Genomic DNA, 21,164 nt, shown 5'->3' on the forward strand with positions numbered 1-21,164 from the left:
CAATAAGGTAAATTATGAAGAGGTGCCTGAGTGGCTCAATCGGTTAACCATCTGACTTTGGCCCAGGTCATGATCTCAGGGTACTGGGATCGAGTCCACAGGGAGTCTGCTTCTCCCTCTGCCTCTTCTGCCACTCCCCACCCCTGCTCATGTTCTCTCTCTCTCAAATAAATAAATAAAATCTTTTTAAAAGAAGATAACTATGAATCCTGTGTTTGTCTCTCTCATGATAAGATGAAGTGGTTAAACTATAGAAAGCATGTGTTTGAAGATGTTCATTTATAATAGTTATAAATTTTGGCAACCTAAATGTCAAAGAAGATCATATGTTTAAAAAAATTAAGTTACATCCATTCATAAGCCTTTATTATAAAAACCACTAAGCAAAATGAAAAACTGTGAGTGATATAACAGATGAAAAGTCATTTATATATGGTTAGATCCATCATTATCAACTGTATCAAAAACATGTATGTGAAGAAAAATCAAAAAGAAATATGGAAAAATAGGGGCGCCTGGGTGGCTCAGTGGTTAAAGCCTCTGCCTTTGGCTCAGGTCATGATCTCAGGGTCCTGGGATCGAGTCCCGCATCGGGCTCTCTGCTCAGCAGGGAGCCTGCCTCCTCCTCCTGTCTCTCTCTGCCTGCCTCTCTGCCTACTTGTGATCTGTCTGTCAAATAAATTTAAAAAAAAATCTTAAAAAAAAAGAAAAAAAAAAGAAATATGGAAAAATAATTATTATTTTTGTGTTCAAAGGCATGACAAGTTCTCAAATTTTTTCTGAACTGTCAAGAATGTAATATTGCTTTTTAATTTTAAAGTACATTAAATAATTAGATTTATTTAAGACTAATTTATTAAAACTAATTTAAATCTGCCCATGTTCTTCTACAGAGTTGATTTGGAGGTTCCAACAGGGAACACAGCTCCTCACACGTCCTTGACCGAACATCTCTCCCCCTTCTATTTGTATGGGCACCTTCGTCTATCACGCCTGCAAGATTAGGTTGGATGAAAGGAAACTGATGAATGTGGGACACATACCTAGCAGAATGGCATATGCTGAAACTAAAAAAAATAAAATAAAATGAAGGTTTTGAACTCTGCATTTTTTTAAACCAGAAAAATTTCTGACATGACCAATTACAAAATAAATCCCTAACATAGCAAATCTCTGATGGAGGCAATAAAAGTTTTGGAAATAGTGGTGATGGTTGCATATGTTGTTTAACGTCACTGAACTGGAAACGTAAGAAAGGTTAAGACGGAAATCTTTGTATATACATTTCACCACCAGAAGAAAAAAAATCAGTTGATGGTAAAAATATACATAAATCCCAGTTAGGTCACGTGACAACCCTGTTGTTTCTCTCTGCTGACTACTGAATGCTTCCTACCTCTCTCTGTCCATCAAGATTATTTCCATCTTGGGACCTAGAAATTAAAACAATTTTTTCATCTCAACTCCCATGCAACCATATGACTTGGAATTTCTAGGATAAGATCCATTCAGTTTACTTCCTTTAAAATGTATACACGTAATCTGAGACAATGCGAAACCTTATCAATGACTTGATCTTTGGTCCTTTCTGCCTTCCTGAACTGCTGTACCCTCCTGGCCCAGTTCTATAACGTGCTTTTACGTGGCCTATATTTAGGTTATAGAATTTTTGCAAGTCACTGGGGAAGCTGGCAAAGGTACAACGCTATGTCAGCATGCATGAGCAATGAGAAAAATGTATTCCTCTGGAAAAGGTCTGAGATTTTCCCCTGTCAGAAATGAGGCAAAGAGCCTTTATAGACCAGGCAAGTGTATCCAGGATGAATAGATTTCCACAGAATCTGTCATCTCTACCAACCTGCATTATGAAATTAATAATGCTGTCACAAAGGAAAAAATCACTCCAACACCCAAGTTGGCATGTCCAATGAGAAAGGCCTTCAGTGAGCAGCTACCTGGGTGGAACAGGGCTCAGGGACCGGTGGCCCCAGTGTACCCACTGGACAAGCCCTCTCCTTCAAGGCGTGCCAGACTCCAGAACTCACCCCTTCCCCACCTCCCCCAACTTCCCAGAAGTCCTCCAGAATTCCTCAGAGGCCTGAGGACCTCACCAGCAGAAACCCTCACTGGCAGAAATGCTGGGGCCTGGCTGTCCTTTCCCTCTGCTCTGGCCTTGGCAGTTTCTGGTGTGGGACCACAGTAACGCACATTTCCAAAAGGGGCCACCTCAATACGCATGTTCTCCAGCCCCAAATGCTCTACCTTCAAGGCTCCACATTCTGAAGAATAAATTAGTAACATACTTCATCAGTGCCCTAATTTCAAAGTCCACATACTGAGTTTACTTATGAGAGCTATCTACATACAGGTAGGCCTCGGAGTAGAAATGTAATTATACTTCTCATGTGTGCTCAGACTGTCTAAACTGTTGAAAATTGAAACTGTGCTTTATATACTGTTAGTGGTGGCACAAAATAGCTCGATCTTTCTGGAAAACAATTTGGCAATATGTAACTGAAGCTATAATATTACTCCTGCCCTTTGACTTGGTAATCTCACTTTGGGGAAAATGCCCCAAGGAAACAATCTAAAAATAATTTGTTAAGAAAGGTTCACACCAATGATATTTTCAATAATGAAAAATAAAAACACCATTGACTCAGTCAGTCAATAATAAGAGGATCATAATGAAAATGTTACATCACCATACAATAAAGCTATTAAAAATAAACACTAAGTGAATCAAATCACTACACTCAAATGTATATATGAAACAATTTAAGTTAAAAACTAAATATACTGACAAATAGACGTAGGATCAGAAATGAGTCTGAAAAGACATAAAGGGGATTTTTAGGTTAATGAGTTCTTCTCCCCTGTAAACTGATCTAATTTCATAATATAAATAAAAATTAAAATAGACATAGTAATCTCATACTATGTCTTTTAAAAGGGACCAAAACACTGAGTTAAAAACAATTCATAATTGAAGTCTCCTAATTCTCAGAAATTCCTAAGCAATATAAATTTACAGATGTGTGTATGTACTTAGACTACATGCATGCATGTGTTTCTCACATACCTAAATGTGTGTAATATACAAAACTATTTACATGGGCACAAAGTACATTCTTCTCATAGATTTGTCATTTATATTATTGTATACTGTACTGTATACTGTAATTCCTTTGCAAAAAGACCTACTTTTTTTTAAAGTTTGTCATAGCAAAAAAGAGAGAGAGAGAGAACTGAGGTTTTTATACAGAAGGCAAACTGAGCCACTTTGGAATTGAAGAATCTTTACCCTCTTGATAGCATAAGCCTCGTCAACCCTGCCTTCTGGGTTACTAGGCAGAGAAATGCCAGTGCAGAGCTTTGATAACCCACAGAAGATGTAATGTGGAATGGAGCGGACATATTAGGAGCCCACACTCATTCCCAGCCCTGGCCGGGTGGTTTCACTGCCAGGAAGAGGATGTGTTACACCAAGGCCTGTGAGTCACGGAATCCACAGTGCTCAGCAAAGTGCTAATTATGCCTCTGCTGACACATGTCCTTAACATCCCTCCTCAGGTGTCAGGACCCGCCCAGGCCACCTCCTTTTCTCTTCCCGGCAGATACACCCACGACCTGCTTTTCTGAGTGGGTTCTTGGGGCCCATACCCAGGGCCTGGGGCCTAACCAGACGGGGAATGTCTAAGAAGCTTCTTGCCTAGCGCACAACATGCACTAAAACGCCAAAGAAATTCTGATGTCCCAAGTTTGCTGCCCAGCTGGTGTCACAGTTCTCTCCACTTCTGCCGACAGATGCCTGATGTGACTGGACTTTTCCTTATTCTTTCTTTTAGCGCTGTCTTCTCACATCACTTCCACCAAACCCTGAGATTCCTGTGTGCTGACTTCTGCCTGCTGCCTACTGTCACGCGTTGATCCACTCTGACCTTCTAGTCCCACAAATCCACAGTCCCATGCTGCTCCCAGTGGCGTCCCCAGGCCAAGCACGTTCCCCTGAGATCCTCTATCTTGGGCTCTCTACTTTGCCACAGGTCTCCCAGCCCTGGCTTCTGGGCTATATACTTTGCCTCGGGGATTTAGTTCAGGGGAAAAAGTACTACTAAGGGAGCTGGAGGGACCCAAGGATGGAAGAGAGAGAAAGCAAGCAAAACATGCTATGCAAACATTTCCAAGTTCACTTCTCTAGGCTGAAAATGCCATTGAATAAAGCAATCAGCCCCTGATAATAGCCCAAGCTCACTGAGTAAGCCAGCTAAGCTGGGAAATAGCATTGTCAACGTTTCAGCATTTATTGGCATTTGTTGGTCCACAAACTTTAACAAATACAAGCTGGTATATATGTGTGTGAATCATGAGTCTGGATCACATAGAGATCCTCATGTAAATTATCACAATTCTAAAAAGAAACAAACACACAAAAAAATCAATAGTGTAAATGATGGTACACAAATTACCATCTGACCAATAGAGCTACATTTTAACCTAAGTCATTTGACTTAGGTTAATGGAACGTTATTACGGGTAAATGAGATGAACAAAGAGCATCTTTCTTTCACTGAGGCTATCTGCTACTCCTATCCTTAGCTCTAATGATGGTCCCCGACGGTCAGTAATAATAGGTCTGAATTCCTATATTCACAAATTCTAAATAGGAAGCTCAAATGCTTTCAGAATGAAAGAGCCACATAATCACTCCTCCAGCTAACAAATGATTATTCTTTGTGGTAAACACGAGTGTTTATCTGTCAGCTTAGCTCTGACTCCATCTTAATATTGTTTTGTGTCTTACATACATGCACGTATTAAGAAATGACTATGTATGCTGCTTTGGTTAGAGCCTCATTATTTCAAGAAAGTCACGTGAGTACAACCCATACTTTGAAATCTTTTGGAATGCTAATTTAAAGTGGCATCGTGGAAAAAACCAAGTTACTAAGCAACATTTTCCACCACACAGAAGAAGGGCAGGCTTTTACGATCTTAAGGCAAATTCCACTTAATGTACCAAATAACTACAACAAAAGTAAGTTTCCATCCAGTCCTTAATCATCACTTAACAGTGATGTCTTTCAATCTGGCGTACTCCTTGCACACTGACTGCTATGAGAGACATCTACTGAGTTGTTTCTTTTTATATTAAGATAACAGCCTAATAATATACATGTGCTTGTACAATTTGGTTCATTTCCACTCCAGTCCCAAACTCCAGATGCATGTCTAAATCTGGGATAAAACGGGGAAAAGCAGGCGCTACAGGTACCTCCTTGGGACCAGAGGTGGTTTAGCATTACTGCAACAAAGAAACATAGTAGGAACATCAATCAATAAAATAACATAATAAACTACTCCTTAGATATTTTTTTTTAATTTATGTATTAGGGAAAGGATTTAAGAGTAATGATCTATGTAATAATGTTGGGTCCCCCAAAATTAGGTACCCCAATAATGGGTCCATGATTAAAGGAGTGAGACTGATACAAAGCGAAGGTCAAGCAAAGCTTTATTTCGCGCCAAGCATCAGGAATCAGACCGACCGTCAAACAGACCTGTCAGGGCCGCCCCTACAGAGAGGACGACCCCTCCCTGCTTTCCAGACTAACTTTTATAGAGCAAAGGCCATGTGGTTGGGCCTGGCCACACACAGGTGGCCAATGAGATTGTAACACACACAGGAAACTCCACAGTGATGCTAGGTGACCAACTGAATTACAATTTACCCTAGTAGACATTTGAACCAGCCTATCACACCCTGGTTAGGATTGGCGCCAAATGGCTCCCAAAGGGCGGGGCCCATACTCCTCGGTAGCTAGGAGACAGTATGCGTCCCCACTGATTGAATACCTCCACCTGGCCTGACCCACCCTTGTACTTGGACTTTGTTACCTGGGACTGGTTTCCCGGACTTGCTTTTAAATAAGTTCCCCTGGGGGGCGGGGGGCAAGGTCAATTCAAGTTTTACGACAAAATGGCAGTCCAGCCGGGGTGGGGCTGCTCTGGCTGAATAGGCCCTTACAGTAATATTCCATTCCATGGCCAAAACAGACTTACACTGAGCATATAGAGGGTGAGTTGCTGACATTTCCACAGGTTCAACATTTCAAGGTCCACTCGGAGCACAAGTTAATGCCTCGATGCGCTAAAGAAACATAGCTTTTGTTGTGCTTTATTTCCTACTGTCAACTTTAGAGCTACTTGAAAAGCTGAGATATAATTTTTTTAAATATTAACAAACATCACCTAAGATATTAAGAAGATCGGATTCCCTAATACTTCCCCATGTTTCCTCTCTCAAAGACTTTATTTAATTGCTGTCAGTTAATCTACGACAAGGCACAGACCAAAAGAACGAAGATGAACAGAATGAGAGAATCGGTTTCACAGAGGCAGACTGAAGCACATTTCAAATCCACTATCAGTACCCTATACTTCTTTAATAGAATCAGGCTACTTGGAGCTGCATACAAGATACTGTACTTAAGGGCCGCCTGAGTGGCTCAGTCATTAAGCATCTGCCTTTGGCTCAAGTCAAGATCCCAGGGCCCGGGGATCCTGCCCTACATCAGGATCCCTGCTCTGCAGGAAGCCTGCTTCTCCTTCTCCCCCACTTCCCCTGCTTGTGTTCCCTCTCTCACTGTCTCTCTGTCAAATAAATAAATAAAATCTTAAGGAAAAAAAAAGATACTGTACTTAAAACATATTATCTATTTTTGCATTATTATGGGAAGACATTTGACTTAATTAACTAATCTCATTGTCTTTCCTATCCCCACCCCCATTAAGAAGAAAAAGGCTGCGAGACCCACTAGCTTTACTTCGTCTAGCGCCATTACTCTATTTGAGCTCTGACCTTTTCTTGGTTTAAAACTGTATAACCACTTACTTTTGGAGGCTGAGGATGGTGAGGAGAAGCTTTTGGTTACTGACCAACCAGAAGCACATAGAAATGTGCATTTCCACTTGTTTTGTTTTGTTTAATATTTGTTTATTTTTATTTGACTTGAGCATGGAGCTCAAGGAGGGGCTCGATTCCAGGACCCTGAGATCATGACCTGAGCCAAAATCAAGAGTCGGATGCTTAACTGATTGAGCCACCTGGTGTCCCCCAATTTATTTTATTTTTAACCCATCACCTCTGTTTTCTTGGCTCTAAGAATAGATACCACTAAGTATATAACCAATAGTGATTCAATTCTTAAAAGGAGAGGACAGAGAATGAATAGAGCAAAATGCAAGAAGCTTCACAAAGTACAACTCTGCCATTGTGGAAAAAACTAGTGTGGGGGCAGGTTAATTTACATGGAAATATAGTTGAATAGTTTATCATCTGCTGGGCCAATGCTTCTTACTTCTTGTTTGCTCTTCCATTCAGAAGAAGCAAAGAAGCAAAAGCAAGAGATAAAAACAGTAGTCTACTAGACTATAAACTGTTCTTAGAGACTACTAGAAAAATTAAATATCCATTCACTCCCCCAAATTGCTCATCATTAAATGTAAGTCCAGGAGTGCCTGGGTGGCTCAGTCCCTTAAGCGTCTGCCTTTGGCTCAGGTCATGATTCCGCAGTCCTGGGATCGAGCCCCACATGGGGCTCCCTGCTCAGCGGGGAGTCTGCTCCCCTTAACTGTGCTCTCTCTCTCTCTCTGTCAAATAAATAAATAAAATCTTTTTTTTTTAAAAGCCAGTCCAAAGATCCTACTAGAAAACTACAGAATATTTTAATATGAATGCATGTTCAAAGGTGTTTTCTAAGTCACCTAGCTCTTCTAAAGTTGTACTTCATATTTCCTGTCTCTTGGTTCAACAATTTATTGAACATCTACAATAGACCTACAATATTCTTGGTGATTTATTGAACATCTACAATAAGCTTACGATATTCTTGACGCTAGAGATGTAGGGAAGCTACAAATGGTCTCTGATCATGAGGAGCTCAAAATGAGATTAGGAAGAAGCTACTGTACATGTAATTTTAATAAAACGTGCTTGGTCTGACAGCGAAAAAACACTCGGGATGTTGTTGGAGCCCAGAGTGGAAACATAGAAGAGAACACAGAAGGTTTCCTAGAAGAAATGATGTCCCAAATGAGTCCTTAAGAAAATGAGGCATTGAGCCAGGGAGAGGGATATTATAGGCAGGAAGAGGAGGAAATGCCTAAGGCAGAGGAGCCTGAGCTAGCGTGCCAGGCACTGCCTAGGAGTGGGGGTGGCTAGGAACTCCAAGTAACGTTGCATTTCTGAAGATTAGATCAGAGACAAGGAGTAAAATCAAGACCCTATGTGACATCCTGGCCTGTAGGTGCCCAGAGGCCAATAAAGTGTCCAACTGGAAACAAGATACAGGCAGATTCGGATTTTCGATTCACTGTTCTGGCAACTTTCCAGCGCAAGATGGCATCTCAGAAAGCAACAGGAAGCACAGGCCAGCAACCAGGCTGTAGGATTCCTGTAGCCTTGATTCTCCGGAGTCACTGTTAGGAACATAACTATTCCTGAATGTCCACTAGAGAACCCTTCTGGGGATGTCATGAGCTCCCTGAATCCAGGGAGCCCTTGGGAAACTCAAGCGCTCGACTAGTTCAAGGCCTCTACACCTGCGAGCCTCCAGAATCCCAGACTGCCTTAGATGATGGAGGTTGCAGAACAAGCTGTCTCTGACAGACAGCAAGGTGTAGGTGGGCAAGCAGATATCCTCCTCCATCAAAGTTTGCTTTGTTAAGTCAAGGTCTGGAACAGAAGCTACTAGTAAACAGCGGAAAAGAACCTGTCAAATATATGTTAATTAAGCTGAATTTGTACTTAAGTATACTAACAAACAGAAGAACTCCGGATACCACAGACTTCTGTTGACTTCATTTTCCCTAATTTACCATATTAAAAAAAAAAATGAATAATAACACTGTGCTTGCTAGCTAACAGGACACTTCAGTAAATACGATGCAGTCACCCAGTTCTGACTAGGCCACATTTCTTGCCAGCCTTACAGGCTTCCTTAGGTTGCCTCAGGAGAACCCAGGGGCTATCGTCCCACAAGTCACAGGATTTTCTGTCAGACTTTAACTCATTTTTCCCCCAATCCTCTCCACCATTCTACATGCGTCCCCAGCCTGAATGACTCCCAGCCAAGTACTAATGTATAAACCTCCAGATCAGTGAGTATCACTTATTCCTATCAACTGAAGGTCCCGGGCCTTACCCCACATGTAGCCCTGCCTCTCCACTTTGCCTTGTCTTCACCTTTCTATTTTTACCACCAGAAAAAGCCAACACTGAGCATTCCTTCCCAATACCTCTTCGCTAAAATATTCTATTCCTTTGTTATCAAAACCTTCCTTTCCTATAGTCAAGCTAGCCAAATCTCACTTCCTCCATTTCCCAAGCCATTTTCACACATAATAGTCCCTTCCTTTGACTTAATTCCCATAATCACTATTATTCATTTTCTAATAATGTATCTGGCCTCGTCATCCAAATTAGCACATACATTCTTTAAAAGCTCAGACCAAGGCTGACACATCCCCATGTCCCACTGGTGCAGCCTACAATGATGAACCCATAGCTGGGGCTACTTGAACTAGTATTTTTATTCATAAAGGTAACCAAAAGAGCCTTTCTTGGAAGCAGACAGAGACTTCGGGAACTTTGCAGATTTATTTAAAAGGAAAAACCAAGTCTAAAGAGGTAAGCAAGTTAAAGAAATGAATGAAAGAGGAATAAGACCAAGAGTGTCCCCACTTTATGAAAAGAAGTATTTAATAACTGGACACTATTCCCTCTGACAAAGTTATCCTTACCCTGAACTCAGTATTTTCCTGTACTCCACAAAGGGTGCCATGCTTCAGATCACCCAAAATGTTGGATGATGCTGAAGTCATTCATAACAGATATGGAAACGAGTAATCTGATTATGGGACCAATATTTACTCCTTCACCAGTGGGAAAAGGTACATTCCTGAAGTAAGACTCTCCAACACTCCAGCAGCTTTGGAGAAAGCTTGCCCAAGGTGGAAACTGACAGGGCAAATGATCCATCTGCATAAAATCAAGAGGTCAATGATATTTCCTGTCTTTGAAGACTGGTGCAGAATACTAAATGGATCACATCACCGATTCCCCACCAGGAATGCTTACAACAAAAGTATTTTTACACAAATAAATAAAATGGGCCCAGAGCCAAGAATGCAAATTAGAATGATGGACTTTTTCAGCCAAATGAAATGACTGAGGCTGAAAGTATTCTCAATATTAAATGTCTAACTGCGCATTCCTACCACTTAAAAAGAAATGAGCACAAATAATTATTAGATACATTAATAAATGTACACATACTAATATGTGACTATATTACATACTTAATAAACCCAAAATAGAAATTTTCAAAAGATAAAGACAAAAACAGGCCTTCTAAAATACTCTTCCTATACCCAATGGACTAACGGGCACATCCCTTAGGGTTCACAACCCCACTTTGGAACCAGCACATTAAAAAACTTATAAAAGTGCAAAGTCAAAGATAATTGCTCTAATTATCTAGAAAACTCCTGAATTACTTTCCTCCCTTTACTGAAGCAAATGTGTCCTTAAAATCCAGAGCAGACCCATTAAGATTCTAATAGCAAAATGTCAGAAAATGGGAAATGCATAAAAAGTCTTGGAAGCTTTACTCTAGTGACAAGAAGCTACAAAGTTAAAGTGACCCAGAAGCAGAATTGATTTTGTTTTTGATCTAAATTGTGTCCCCCATAATTGCTGTGATTTGCAGGCTCAGTGCTTTAACCCCTCTGCTGTTTGCGGCCACAGGAAGGAACTGGGTAGTCATTAAAAAACTGTCACATAAATAGCCACTTACCAGCTCCCCTAGGGAGTGTAATGTTGGACAAGTAGTAAAGAAGACCAATTTTATTTATTTTACTACTTGTAAACTCCCTGAGGAAAGTGGTGAGCTGATAAATTTTCTGAACATTGAACCCATAATTATCTATACAAGCAGATCAGAGTTATAGAGAAGTCAAACTGAATAATCAAAAAAACTTTTATAATCAGCTTTGTAGTAAATACAGATACCGCCAGGCATCTTCTTTCCTTAAATTATGCAGGGACTACCAGCCAGAAAAGTGGTAGAGCACAAAGGTCAAATACATCAGCCAAGGGACCAAGATCCACTATGTACTTGCTTGGAAACTCACTATCTGTATAACCTCAAGAGAGTTAACTCCACCTCTCTAATCCTCCATTCCCTCATCTGTAAAATGAGGAAGCTGACACTAACGGCCTTATGGGTTTGTGGAGAAGAGTAAATGACATAAGGCTTTGAAGTACTCAGCACAACACTTGGTAAATATTTAATAAATATGTATTTTAGCACTGTTACAGTGTAAGGACTAGGTGGAAATCACCAGGGAGGAGGGAAAGAGGGTCTAATCCTGGTCAAGTCTATTGCAACATGATGTCCAAGCTCCTTTCAGGTCAATGACTGTTCTTCCAAAAATATCTGAGGAATATACATGTTCCCTAACTGCTTTTATGGAAACCATGGTTTTCAACTGGATCCCTACTGAAGAAAGGAAAGGGGGGAGGAGAGAGAGAGAGAGAGGAAGGAAGGAAGGAAGGAAACGGAGGAGGGAGGGAGGGAGGATGGAAGGAGGGAGGATGGAAGGAAGAAGGGAAGAAAGAAAGAGAGAGAGTTGCTTTTCTTCCTACCTGCAAAGGTTTTGCTCTCTATGTTTCTGGAAGCCCAGTCACCCATCACAGAGGTAGGAAAGCCCTGGTTCATGGGACAGAGGACTCACGGGCTACCTAGACCGGCAGAGGAAGGGCGGTTCATACATTACCTGTGCCCAGTGGTTTTTAAATACAATCATGCATGTTTCTGGGTCTACTCCCTGCAGGCTCACGGCCTGCTGGAGTTTGTTTTCCGTCGTAACTGATGACATCATAAGCCTTCATAAATCAGTGCTTCTAAGTCATATTTAACTTTCAGGAAAACTTGGCAAGCAGTCACTAACTTTCAAGTATCACATAAGAAACGTAACTTCTTCACATTTCACTGTCATCTTCTGAAACCTGTAATGACAGTAACAAAAATGCATCTCGTTATGTTCATATATTAAATAGGACACTGGCCATTAAATTTAAATCAGAACATAGACATTCTCAAAGTCTAACACAGTACAAAAATATCTACAAAATAGACATTTCTACCCATTCTTATTTACTCTTACCTTGCTACTAAAAATATTTTTTAAAAAATGATGCTACCAAAGCTACACACATAAATTAAACAATTATTGGGTTTATTTTCTTCACTACCACCAACCAAACCCTCTAGACAGTAAGTCTAATGGTTCAAATCTAGTTTCTATAACGAAGCAAGAAACTATGATACCAATGTCTGTGGAATTTAAAAACATCCAGAAATAGGAAAGCCATTAGTTAATAGTGACAGAAATAAATGCCATAATGCAACTTGGGGTAGTTCTAAAACAGCACCCAGACTCCTGGGTCCAATATGATTGAATTTTTTTTTTTTAAATCAATGGCTGTCATCATGGAATCGAAAACATTCTCAGTCATTTCATAGCTACAAACCAAGTTAAGGTTTCTGGCTTTTCCAAAATATAATAGAATTCCAAGTAACCTTGACAAATCAGAGATAGAAATGATCCATCAAAAAACAAGATAGTGCTTCCTCAGTGAGAGTACAAGGTAGCACACTTACAAATGGAAAATGAATTATGTGGATAAAATATGAAGAGAGTCCGACTACCAGAGAGCCAGGAGGGAGCAAAAAGATATTGAGGTCACAGAGCTTACAGCAAATAGGATCCAGCTGCATGGAGCTAACTCACAGAGAGAAGCAGCAATATAGGCCCAGTATCTCCCCAGTTTGGTCAGCTCACAGAAAGGATGGGGTCTGGTTCAAAAAACTATTTTTTTGAGTGTACAGACTGGAGAGAGTTTGAGGTACAGTGATCACATGATAATTATTAGTGCATTGGAAAACAAAATCCATGATAAAATTTCCAGACTTGTAGTACAAAAACAAAAAACAAAAACAAACGAACAACAAAAAAAAAAAACCAGCAATTTTCACCCGAGTAATATGAAGGGTATTATGAGGAGAACACCAGTCAACTGCTCCTCCTACAAACAATAAAATGTGAGAAAGGGGGTTGAAGGTGAGGATTTAGGTTAGATTTCTTGGTCAAGTTCTTTGTAGGGAGTGAAATTAAACACTAGAAAGTTGTTAAGGCATATTTTCTTGGGGATGGGAGGCTAACCATTCAACATTCATCTCTTGAAAGAAATGGTAGAACATAAGAATAGAAAACTGGCTAGAACTGATCATTCTGAGGAAAGGAAACATTTTTTAGGGAGAATGGAAGAGGATTAAAGTATGTCGAAAGAGGAAAGTCTGTTTGAAGAAGGCTCACACAAATCACATACCTGAGGAAAACAGCTAATGTGTATCTTCTATGACTATATATTATTATTCAAATTGGTGAATTCCCTGACATGTAATTCCTAATAATCCAAATTTATTGTTCTCAATAGGACACTGTCCACTGCCAACAATGGCTCTTTGTCACTGAGAGGCATGTTTTACTGGGCCCATCGGTATTTTAAAACCCAGAAGTGGCCTCCCCACACACCCAGGGTACGTGCTCCCCATCTCTGAGGTCCTGGCACCTCCCTAGGATCCTACAGCCAGCCCCTTCACCTCACACAGGCTGGTCTTTGAAGGTAACATTTCAGCAGGCAACCCTGTTTTAAGTGATAATAAATAAAACAAATTCTACTTCAACTCCCTCACTGTCTAAAACATAGTATTTCTGTGAAAATGCTTTTATTCAGAGGATACAATGATAATAATGAGGAAAATCAGAGTGTTTTGGTTTATCCCAGAGGTTCAAAAAGGATAAGACTCTTCAAGGCTCCTTCCAGCTCCAGGATTCTCAGATTCATCTTGAAACATATGAGGGGAACATTCAACATGCCAACTGCTTCTAAATCAAAAGTAGAAACGTGCTCTCTAAGGTCTGTGAAGCCCATTCTCAAAGGGACTTTGCATGCAATCCTTGCAGAGAGCGAGACTTTATTACAGACAAGATAAATAGCTTAGCTAAAATCACAAACTACCAGTTAGTTTTGATGGAAATGGAATGTCTCCTGATTCCCAGTCGAGGGTTCCTTCTAGAAATCTTTATTCTTTCTCCTGGCTATGATCCCTGGCCCTATTCCCTTAAGGAAGCTGTATCTTCTCTGAGAAAAGTGCATCTCACTTGGATGACGCTTTACCCAATCATACTCCTGAAACAGATGCCTGAAGAATGTGGTAAGTCAAGCAAGCCACATTTAAGAAGGAAACACTATGCCAGAAGATTCTATAAATGAAAATACTTCCGAATATACCCAGAGACAAAAGCGCCGGATATTTCCACTCTCTTTCTCTCTTATTCCCCTGTTAGAGTATTCGAGCACTAGCATGTCTCCAGGGCAATATAAAACTACAAGAAAGAGAGGGCTCCATATTGATGAGAGACAATAGAAAGGCGCCTTTCCTCAAGCGCCGGGGTTTCTAATACATTTCTGCATTCGCCTGTTGTCAGGCTTTACTTTCTTCCTTTTTGCATTTTTCCACTCCAAGCTTTTTATTTAACTCTCAGAGCACAGTTAAAGTCTCTAGTGAAGCACAGAGCAGGACAAAACTTAGCAAAAAGCCAGGAGCAAGTAGAAGAGGCTGCTGTCACCAGAACACGGGCTTGCATCATGAGTACGGCATGATGGACATTTCCCCCTTCTTGCCCTCTGCTCTCTTCAGCCTATGGTACCTGGGGGTGGGGACTGCTCAGAGGAACACTCCTGCCACATACTCAGCCCGTTCTTCCCAGAAATACCCACCACATGCACACCAACTTGAATTTCATGCCCGGGAAAGAGCTCTGTAAACCATTCGGAGGGATTTTGTTTTCTTCAAATGAACCGCCAATCCTGAAAAATACCCAAAGGACTCTGTCCAACAGTGGTTGCCTATGGTTTTGTGGTGTGGTTGCTGACGGGTATTTTTTTTGGCATGGCAGGGGGAGGAGCTATCAAAACACATGTATACACCGGCACAGATTTTATACCTCAAAGACAGAACTATTGAGTAGTCAAATTTATATATTTCATTAATAATATATACAAAAATATTTTCATCAGTAAGGAAAGAAAAATGTTATTAAATCATCATTGGAGATAGAGATAACTGACATAAGAATTGTAGGTATTCTTATTTGCCTTTTTTAAGAAAGTACATGATATCTTTTGACTATGAAAAAAAGCACATGCATATGCTTCCATATCACAGGGTTATAAAATATACTATAAAATCATAAAAGGTTAGATTTTAGTCATCTAGATTATACCCTTTCTACCATAAAAATTCCTTCAACCTCATTTCCAAATAGACATCTTTACATAATTCAGCCTCCTTTGAAAACTACAATACTTAGGAAAGCTATAAGTGTGTGAAAATCACATTTTTCCCCTGAACTACAAATAACTATATTTTAATATACCCCTCTTTCACTAGCATACTGAAATTACAGTGTAAACATTTTGGCATTTAACAATATATGATCTCATACCATCTTTCTTTTATCTATTTAAATATAATATCCTCTAATAATGGATTATAAAAAGTTCTTTAAACTTTTAAAAGAAAAGACCATTTAAAAGAAATAATGGTCACCTTAAGGGGACACAGAGCCAAGGGAACATTTTTATTAAGGAAAAAGTGATATTTGCAGGTCTAATGGGAAGGAACCAATGAACACAGAGAATTTGAAGATAGATTGATTGATTATTGTTGGTTTTTGGTTTTGGCTTTTTTTTTAAGGATTTTAGTAGAGCAATTAGAGCAGAGGAAAGGCAAGGTCAGTAACACAGCATGAGAAGCCTAGAGATGAAAAAGAAGCCAGGTGGAGTCTTTTGGAGCCTTTCCACAGCGAGTTGCCAGATGAGAAGTAATCTCTTGAACCTGATGAAAAGACATGGCAGGCTCCCTTCCCATTTCTCCTTCTTCCCTCGTCATATTTCTCTGGTTGGTTTGTAGAAATGGTTCGAGAGATTAGGTGGATTTAAAGTGGAGAACAAAGGGTGAGGGCTAAGAGCTTTTAGCTCAGTTGTCCAAGTGTGGAAGTCAGTAAACGTCAAGTCGCCTCTTGGGGACTTGAGCTCTGAACTGGGACACAGCCCCAGGACTACCCAGCAGTGAGACCTTGAGTGGAAAACAGGGATCTTGATTTGGAACCTCTTAGGTGGGTTAGGACTACATGATTATCTCTCAGGTCTCCCCCAGCTCAAAAGTCATGATTTTCTGTACTTTATTCCAAGTGATATACTAAGTGGGGAGAGGTAAGAAGATAAGCTTTGAAGAAGGATAATGGCCACTGTACAAAAGTTCTTTGTAAGAATTCCAGTTATAAATGGATTCGATCTGTATTCTTTTTAACAATTAAAGCATATTTCACTGAAAGAACCCAAAGCACAGGAATCAACCATCTCAAATATAATTCAGTTTGTTTGTTTTTTGCCAGTAGAAGAACTCATTGTTTTAGAATGCATTTTCGAATGCCCTGAATCGGCTGCTACCAAATACATAAAAAGTCGATTACTGTAAATGTGCTTATCATGTAAAATTCCATCTGGGGTGAAGACTCTTCAAATATTGGGAACACCTAAAGAGAGAGGAAACTTCTGCCCTCAATTACAAGTAATGGCAGTGGGGAGAGGGGGATTCAGTATGGGTCAAACTACCTCAGACAACCTCTGCTTAGAGCCTAATAAAATCCTATTAAATCTAAATCCTCCCTGTGCTGTAATCCTCTGGCCCAGTTTCCTTTTCTCTCATGCTGTCATATCACATAGCAATTCTGGACTGTGAAAAATAAAGCAAGCATCCAATAGCTCCTGACTTTCCCGGACCTTGTCCTAGGGCTCCCTCAACCTGCCATAGTTTTTGACTCTGGCTCATTCGTCGATGACCATCCATTATTCAGTAAAGCAGAATCTCATTTTGTCCTGCCAAGTTGTAGGTCACCAGCTAACACAGAGTACACACAAAGAAAATTCTCCCCATACATACATTCCAAATAGTTTCAGGTTTTGACAAATGCATATTTTAAAACAGTAACGAGACAGCAGAAAACTGTCAATAATTCCTTGAAATAGTTCCATCATGTTTTACATTTTAATTTCACAAGAGCCAGCTGCCAACTAAGTCAAACCCAAGTGCCATGCAACGGACTGATAAGCAGAAAAAAATGGAGAAGAAAAATCAAAGTTAATATTCATATTCATACCTAGTATTTGTTTGGGAACTTAATTTTTAAGGTTATTTAAGAAACTAAACCACTATTGGTAAGGATTTGGAATGTCAAAATTACAGCTTTTGAAAATTATACCAAGTGTTGAGACATCAGCTCACTGATGACTGAACAGAGAAGTTTCTTGCACACATGGAGTGATTTGTTGAAACACGAAAACTGGACCACTCTCGGGGAGTCTCCCCAACAACCCAATTAATCACTACAACCTTGGTAGTATGCCCCACCCTTTCACACCACTATATTGTTGAAAGCTATCAAGGGGGGCGCCTGGGTGGCTCAGTGGGTTAAGCCTCTGCCTTCGGTTCAGGTCATGATCTCAGGGTCCTGGGATCGAGCCCCACATCGGGCTCTCTCCTCAGCAGGGAGCCTGCTTCCTCCTCTCTCTCTGCCTGCCTCTCTGCCTACTTGTGATCTTTGTCTGTCAAATAAATAAATAAAATCTTTAAAAAAAAAAAAAAGAAAGAAAGAAAGCTATCAAGGGACAGCTCAGTCAAGATTTCTCACACAAAGCCCTAAAACTTAACTAAAGTAAATGCAGTCCCAAGATGATCCAACCACTTCTCTGGGGGTAATAGCCTAAAGCAGAGATTTTTACATGCTCTGAATCTAAGAACCTTCTCATACTAATGAAGTTCTTCTCAAGAAATGTTCCTGGAAAAAAAATTTTTTTTTAAGTTTTTGACCAACATGCCTCAGTCATTTTCTGTGGAAAAGTAAGTACTTGGGGAAGTTGTGCTGTCAAGTCTGTACTTGTCTTTATAGCTGTAGTAATCAGGATGAGTTCCTTCCCAGTAGTTTTCCAAATGCTTTCAGTGAAAATTTTCAGATATGAAACCTGTAGCATAACGAAAGTGAGGTGATGACTGCCTTTTGAAATAACAAGAAAAGCTTCCTTTGCCAAAATGTCCTGCACCTGTCTGTGCATGGCATAAGATACGCAAAATGCAATGAGGGAAGTACCAATAACATTCCCTGTACATCCACAGATCTCATAAATTGTTGGCATCCTTCTATGGAGAGAGGGGGCAGTAGTCTTCAGCCAATTTTTAAAAGGGTGAATGAATTGCTCCCCCCTTCAAAAAAAGGTTAAAAGTCACTTTGAAGATGCATTCATGGTAAAACCATGAAGAGTCCCAAAGCAGAGGCTAACAACTAATACTAATACTAATACAACCAATACTAAAGGTATGACCGAAGAGAGCTGTGGAAATTTTGTGACTTGAATTGTAAACAAAGGTTCTGTCTCAAAACCATGGGGGTTGTTCTAGCCGTATGAGTAACCAGTTTCTTGAATAATAATCAGTTCAGGTCTTGGTGCCTGAACTTCAAATTTCATGGCTGGCTGGGCACTTCCGCTCCTACCCAAAACACCGCAAGGTGAGGTACAAGCTCAATCAGAGGTATAAAATGATCAGCATTTATTATAATGTTAGCAAAGGCTCAGAATCAACAACCTGCTTGTCTCCTAGAACATAATCCTGTGCTGATTAGGACAAAGCACTCTTCTTCACCAGTCTATACAATGGGCCACAGAGTTGTACTACACATGTGACAGAAATGGTGAAAGCCACGGGTTCTTGAGCTAGTCGAGACTGGTATCTTGCCTTCAAGTCAGTGGAATAATTGCAGCACTTAAGTGATAACCTAAGACTATAAAGTTCTAATTTCACATTTATTTTTTATGAACTGAAAAATAATGTAACACTTCCTTACATGTAAATATAATAATCCCTCTAACAAATGGTACCAGTGTTGTATGAAGATTTAAAAGACTGCATTTTCTCATCCATTAGTAGGTAAAGGATTTTAGTACATAATAAAAACCTACTGGCTTAAAGTAGTTTACTGCTTACACATTTATTATTGCCACAATCAGTTCATCATCAAGAGAAGATGTCATACTGATAAAAATAAAAAGTAGCTCTTCTAGAAGCCCTGAAAAATTTCAGGAAGAAGAAATTTTTCACTTGAAATCTCTCCCCTCTGAGCAACTACTACACGGGCCTCAGGAATACACAATCACAGTCCGTATTTACAGGTAACAAGAGGTGACTTATGAGAAGTAAAAATGAGCGCCCCTCCTACACCTCAGGTGAGAGCATAAACTGGGTTTCTACTGACAGAGAACTATTTGGCAACAGTCTTCAAAATTAAATTGGGTCAGGAAAACCACGTCTATGCATTTATCCTAGGAAGACACATTCACCTTGCAGAATGGCAGAATGACCGACAGTAAGAGTTGACACGTATTGAACAATTCTCTGTGTCGGGACTATTTGAAATACCTCACACCATTAAATCTTCTCAACAATCCTGTGAACTCTACTTCCTTCTTTCACAAATAAGGAAACTGAGTCCCAGAAAGGTAATGAAGGTCTAATCAGGGTCATATAGATATCCTGAGATCTGCCTGACCCAGACACAATCCTTTTAACCACTAACACCTCTCTAACTACAGTGATGTCCTTTGGTGTAGAGGGTAAACAAGTGGAAAGATCTTCAGTATCTACCAGCCATGGCCTGGTTATATAAGTTAGGCACTTCTATATAATGGAATCCTAGGTCACAATTTAAAAAAAAAAAAAAATAGAAGGCAGCTCTGAATGTACTGACATCAAAAGGCTGTTGGAATATGGACAGAACATCAAGTACCATATGCCACCATTTATACAAGAAAAAAAAAGGAATGTGTTACTCTGTATGCCTGTAAGTGCACAGACCATCTGTGAAAGCCCCCAAGAAGGTATGTAAGGTGCCTTAGCCTGTCTCAGTGGAGTGGCATGGGGTAGCCGGGGACAGGGGAGGCACCAAGATTTCGTTTCATTGTTTACTTTTCTCTGCTTTTGAATTTGGTACCATGTTCATGTTCTACTTAGCAAAAACATTTTTTCATTTGAAATACAAGCCAATGGGGGCACCTGGGTGGCTCAGTGGGTTAAAGCCTCTGCCTTCAGCTCAGGTCGTGATCCCAGGGTCCTGGGATCAAGTCCCGCATAGGGCTCTCTGCTCGGCAGGGAACTTGCCTCCCTTCTTTCTCTCTGCCTGCCTCTCTGCCTACTTGTGATTGCTGTCTGCCAAATAAACTAATAAAATATTTTAAAATAAATAAAAATAAAATATAAGCCAATGAACATCCCAAACCAAAGGAAAGGACCCAAGTCCAGCTTAATAAAGCAGTTACAGTGCGCCAGAAGTCTCTTCTTCATCTCGTCAGGAAGGGAAAGGTGCCCTGCAATAATTACAGCCCGATGGGTATGAGTAGGGATAGAAGAGTATCCTAACATAATATGCCACTTGAATCATTTTAAGGACCACAGAATGTTTGAAAACATTCAAGAGAAAACACACAAGGGGAAAACAACTACATCTACACTTAAGAACTGTTAACTTCCAATGGAATAAATATGGGCGAAAATGACATGTTAAGAAAGCGGAAAGAATTCAGAAGAGTGGCAGTCTTATTCTTTAGGACCGCTTTTCTAATGTTTATTTTAATATTATCGTGCAATAATACTTATTGGGTTACAGTTCTGTAGTTTACCTTTCCTTATGGGGGTCATAGCGCTGGGAATATGAAAAGTTAACGCTCTGCCAAAACTTCTGTCAGTCTAGATCACCGTTTCTCCAAATGTAGTTGGAGGAATCCTGGGCTCTCCACGGGTCTCTGTCATTTTTCTAGGATCTCTTTTGAAAGAAAAACAAAAGCCGTCTAAGCAAATATAGCTCACTGTGACGATCTCTCATATTCAGAGAAGCTCCCAGCACTGCGGTTTACGGAAGCT

General features: G+C 40.1%; 1 protein-coding gene across 5 annotated transcripts in view; it reads right to left on the reverse strand.

Moving 5' to 3' along the window:
* The window catches only part of FAM160A1 (family with sequence similarity 160 member A1), a 228,964-nt gene that overhangs the window by 68,587 nt on the left and 139,213 nt on the right, over positions 1-21,164 (reverse strand). For 4 of the 5 annotated variants that reach the window (XM_032855522.1, XM_032855525.1, XM_032855523.1 and 1 more), the window contains one exon: positions 11,842-12,073. In XM_032855522.1, the coding sequence (XP_032711413.1) occupies positions 11,842-11,946 (105 nt within the window). In that variant the 5' untranslated portion in view covers positions 11,947-12,073. Of the gene's footprint in view, positions 1-11,841; positions 12,074-20,923; positions 20,941-21,164 lie in introns of those variants that run through there. The other variant, XM_032855527.1, reaches the window with a different exon arrangement.

This window comes from Lontra canadensis, unplaced genomic scaffold, assembly GCF_010015895.1.
Source record: "Lontra canadensis isolate GAN:19392208 unplaced genomic scaffold, GSC_riverotter_1.0 scaffold10, whole genome shotgun sequence".
In the NCBI taxonomy this organism is placed as follows: Eukaryota; Metazoa; Chordata; class Mammalia; order Carnivora; family Mustelidae; genus Lontra; species Lontra canadensis.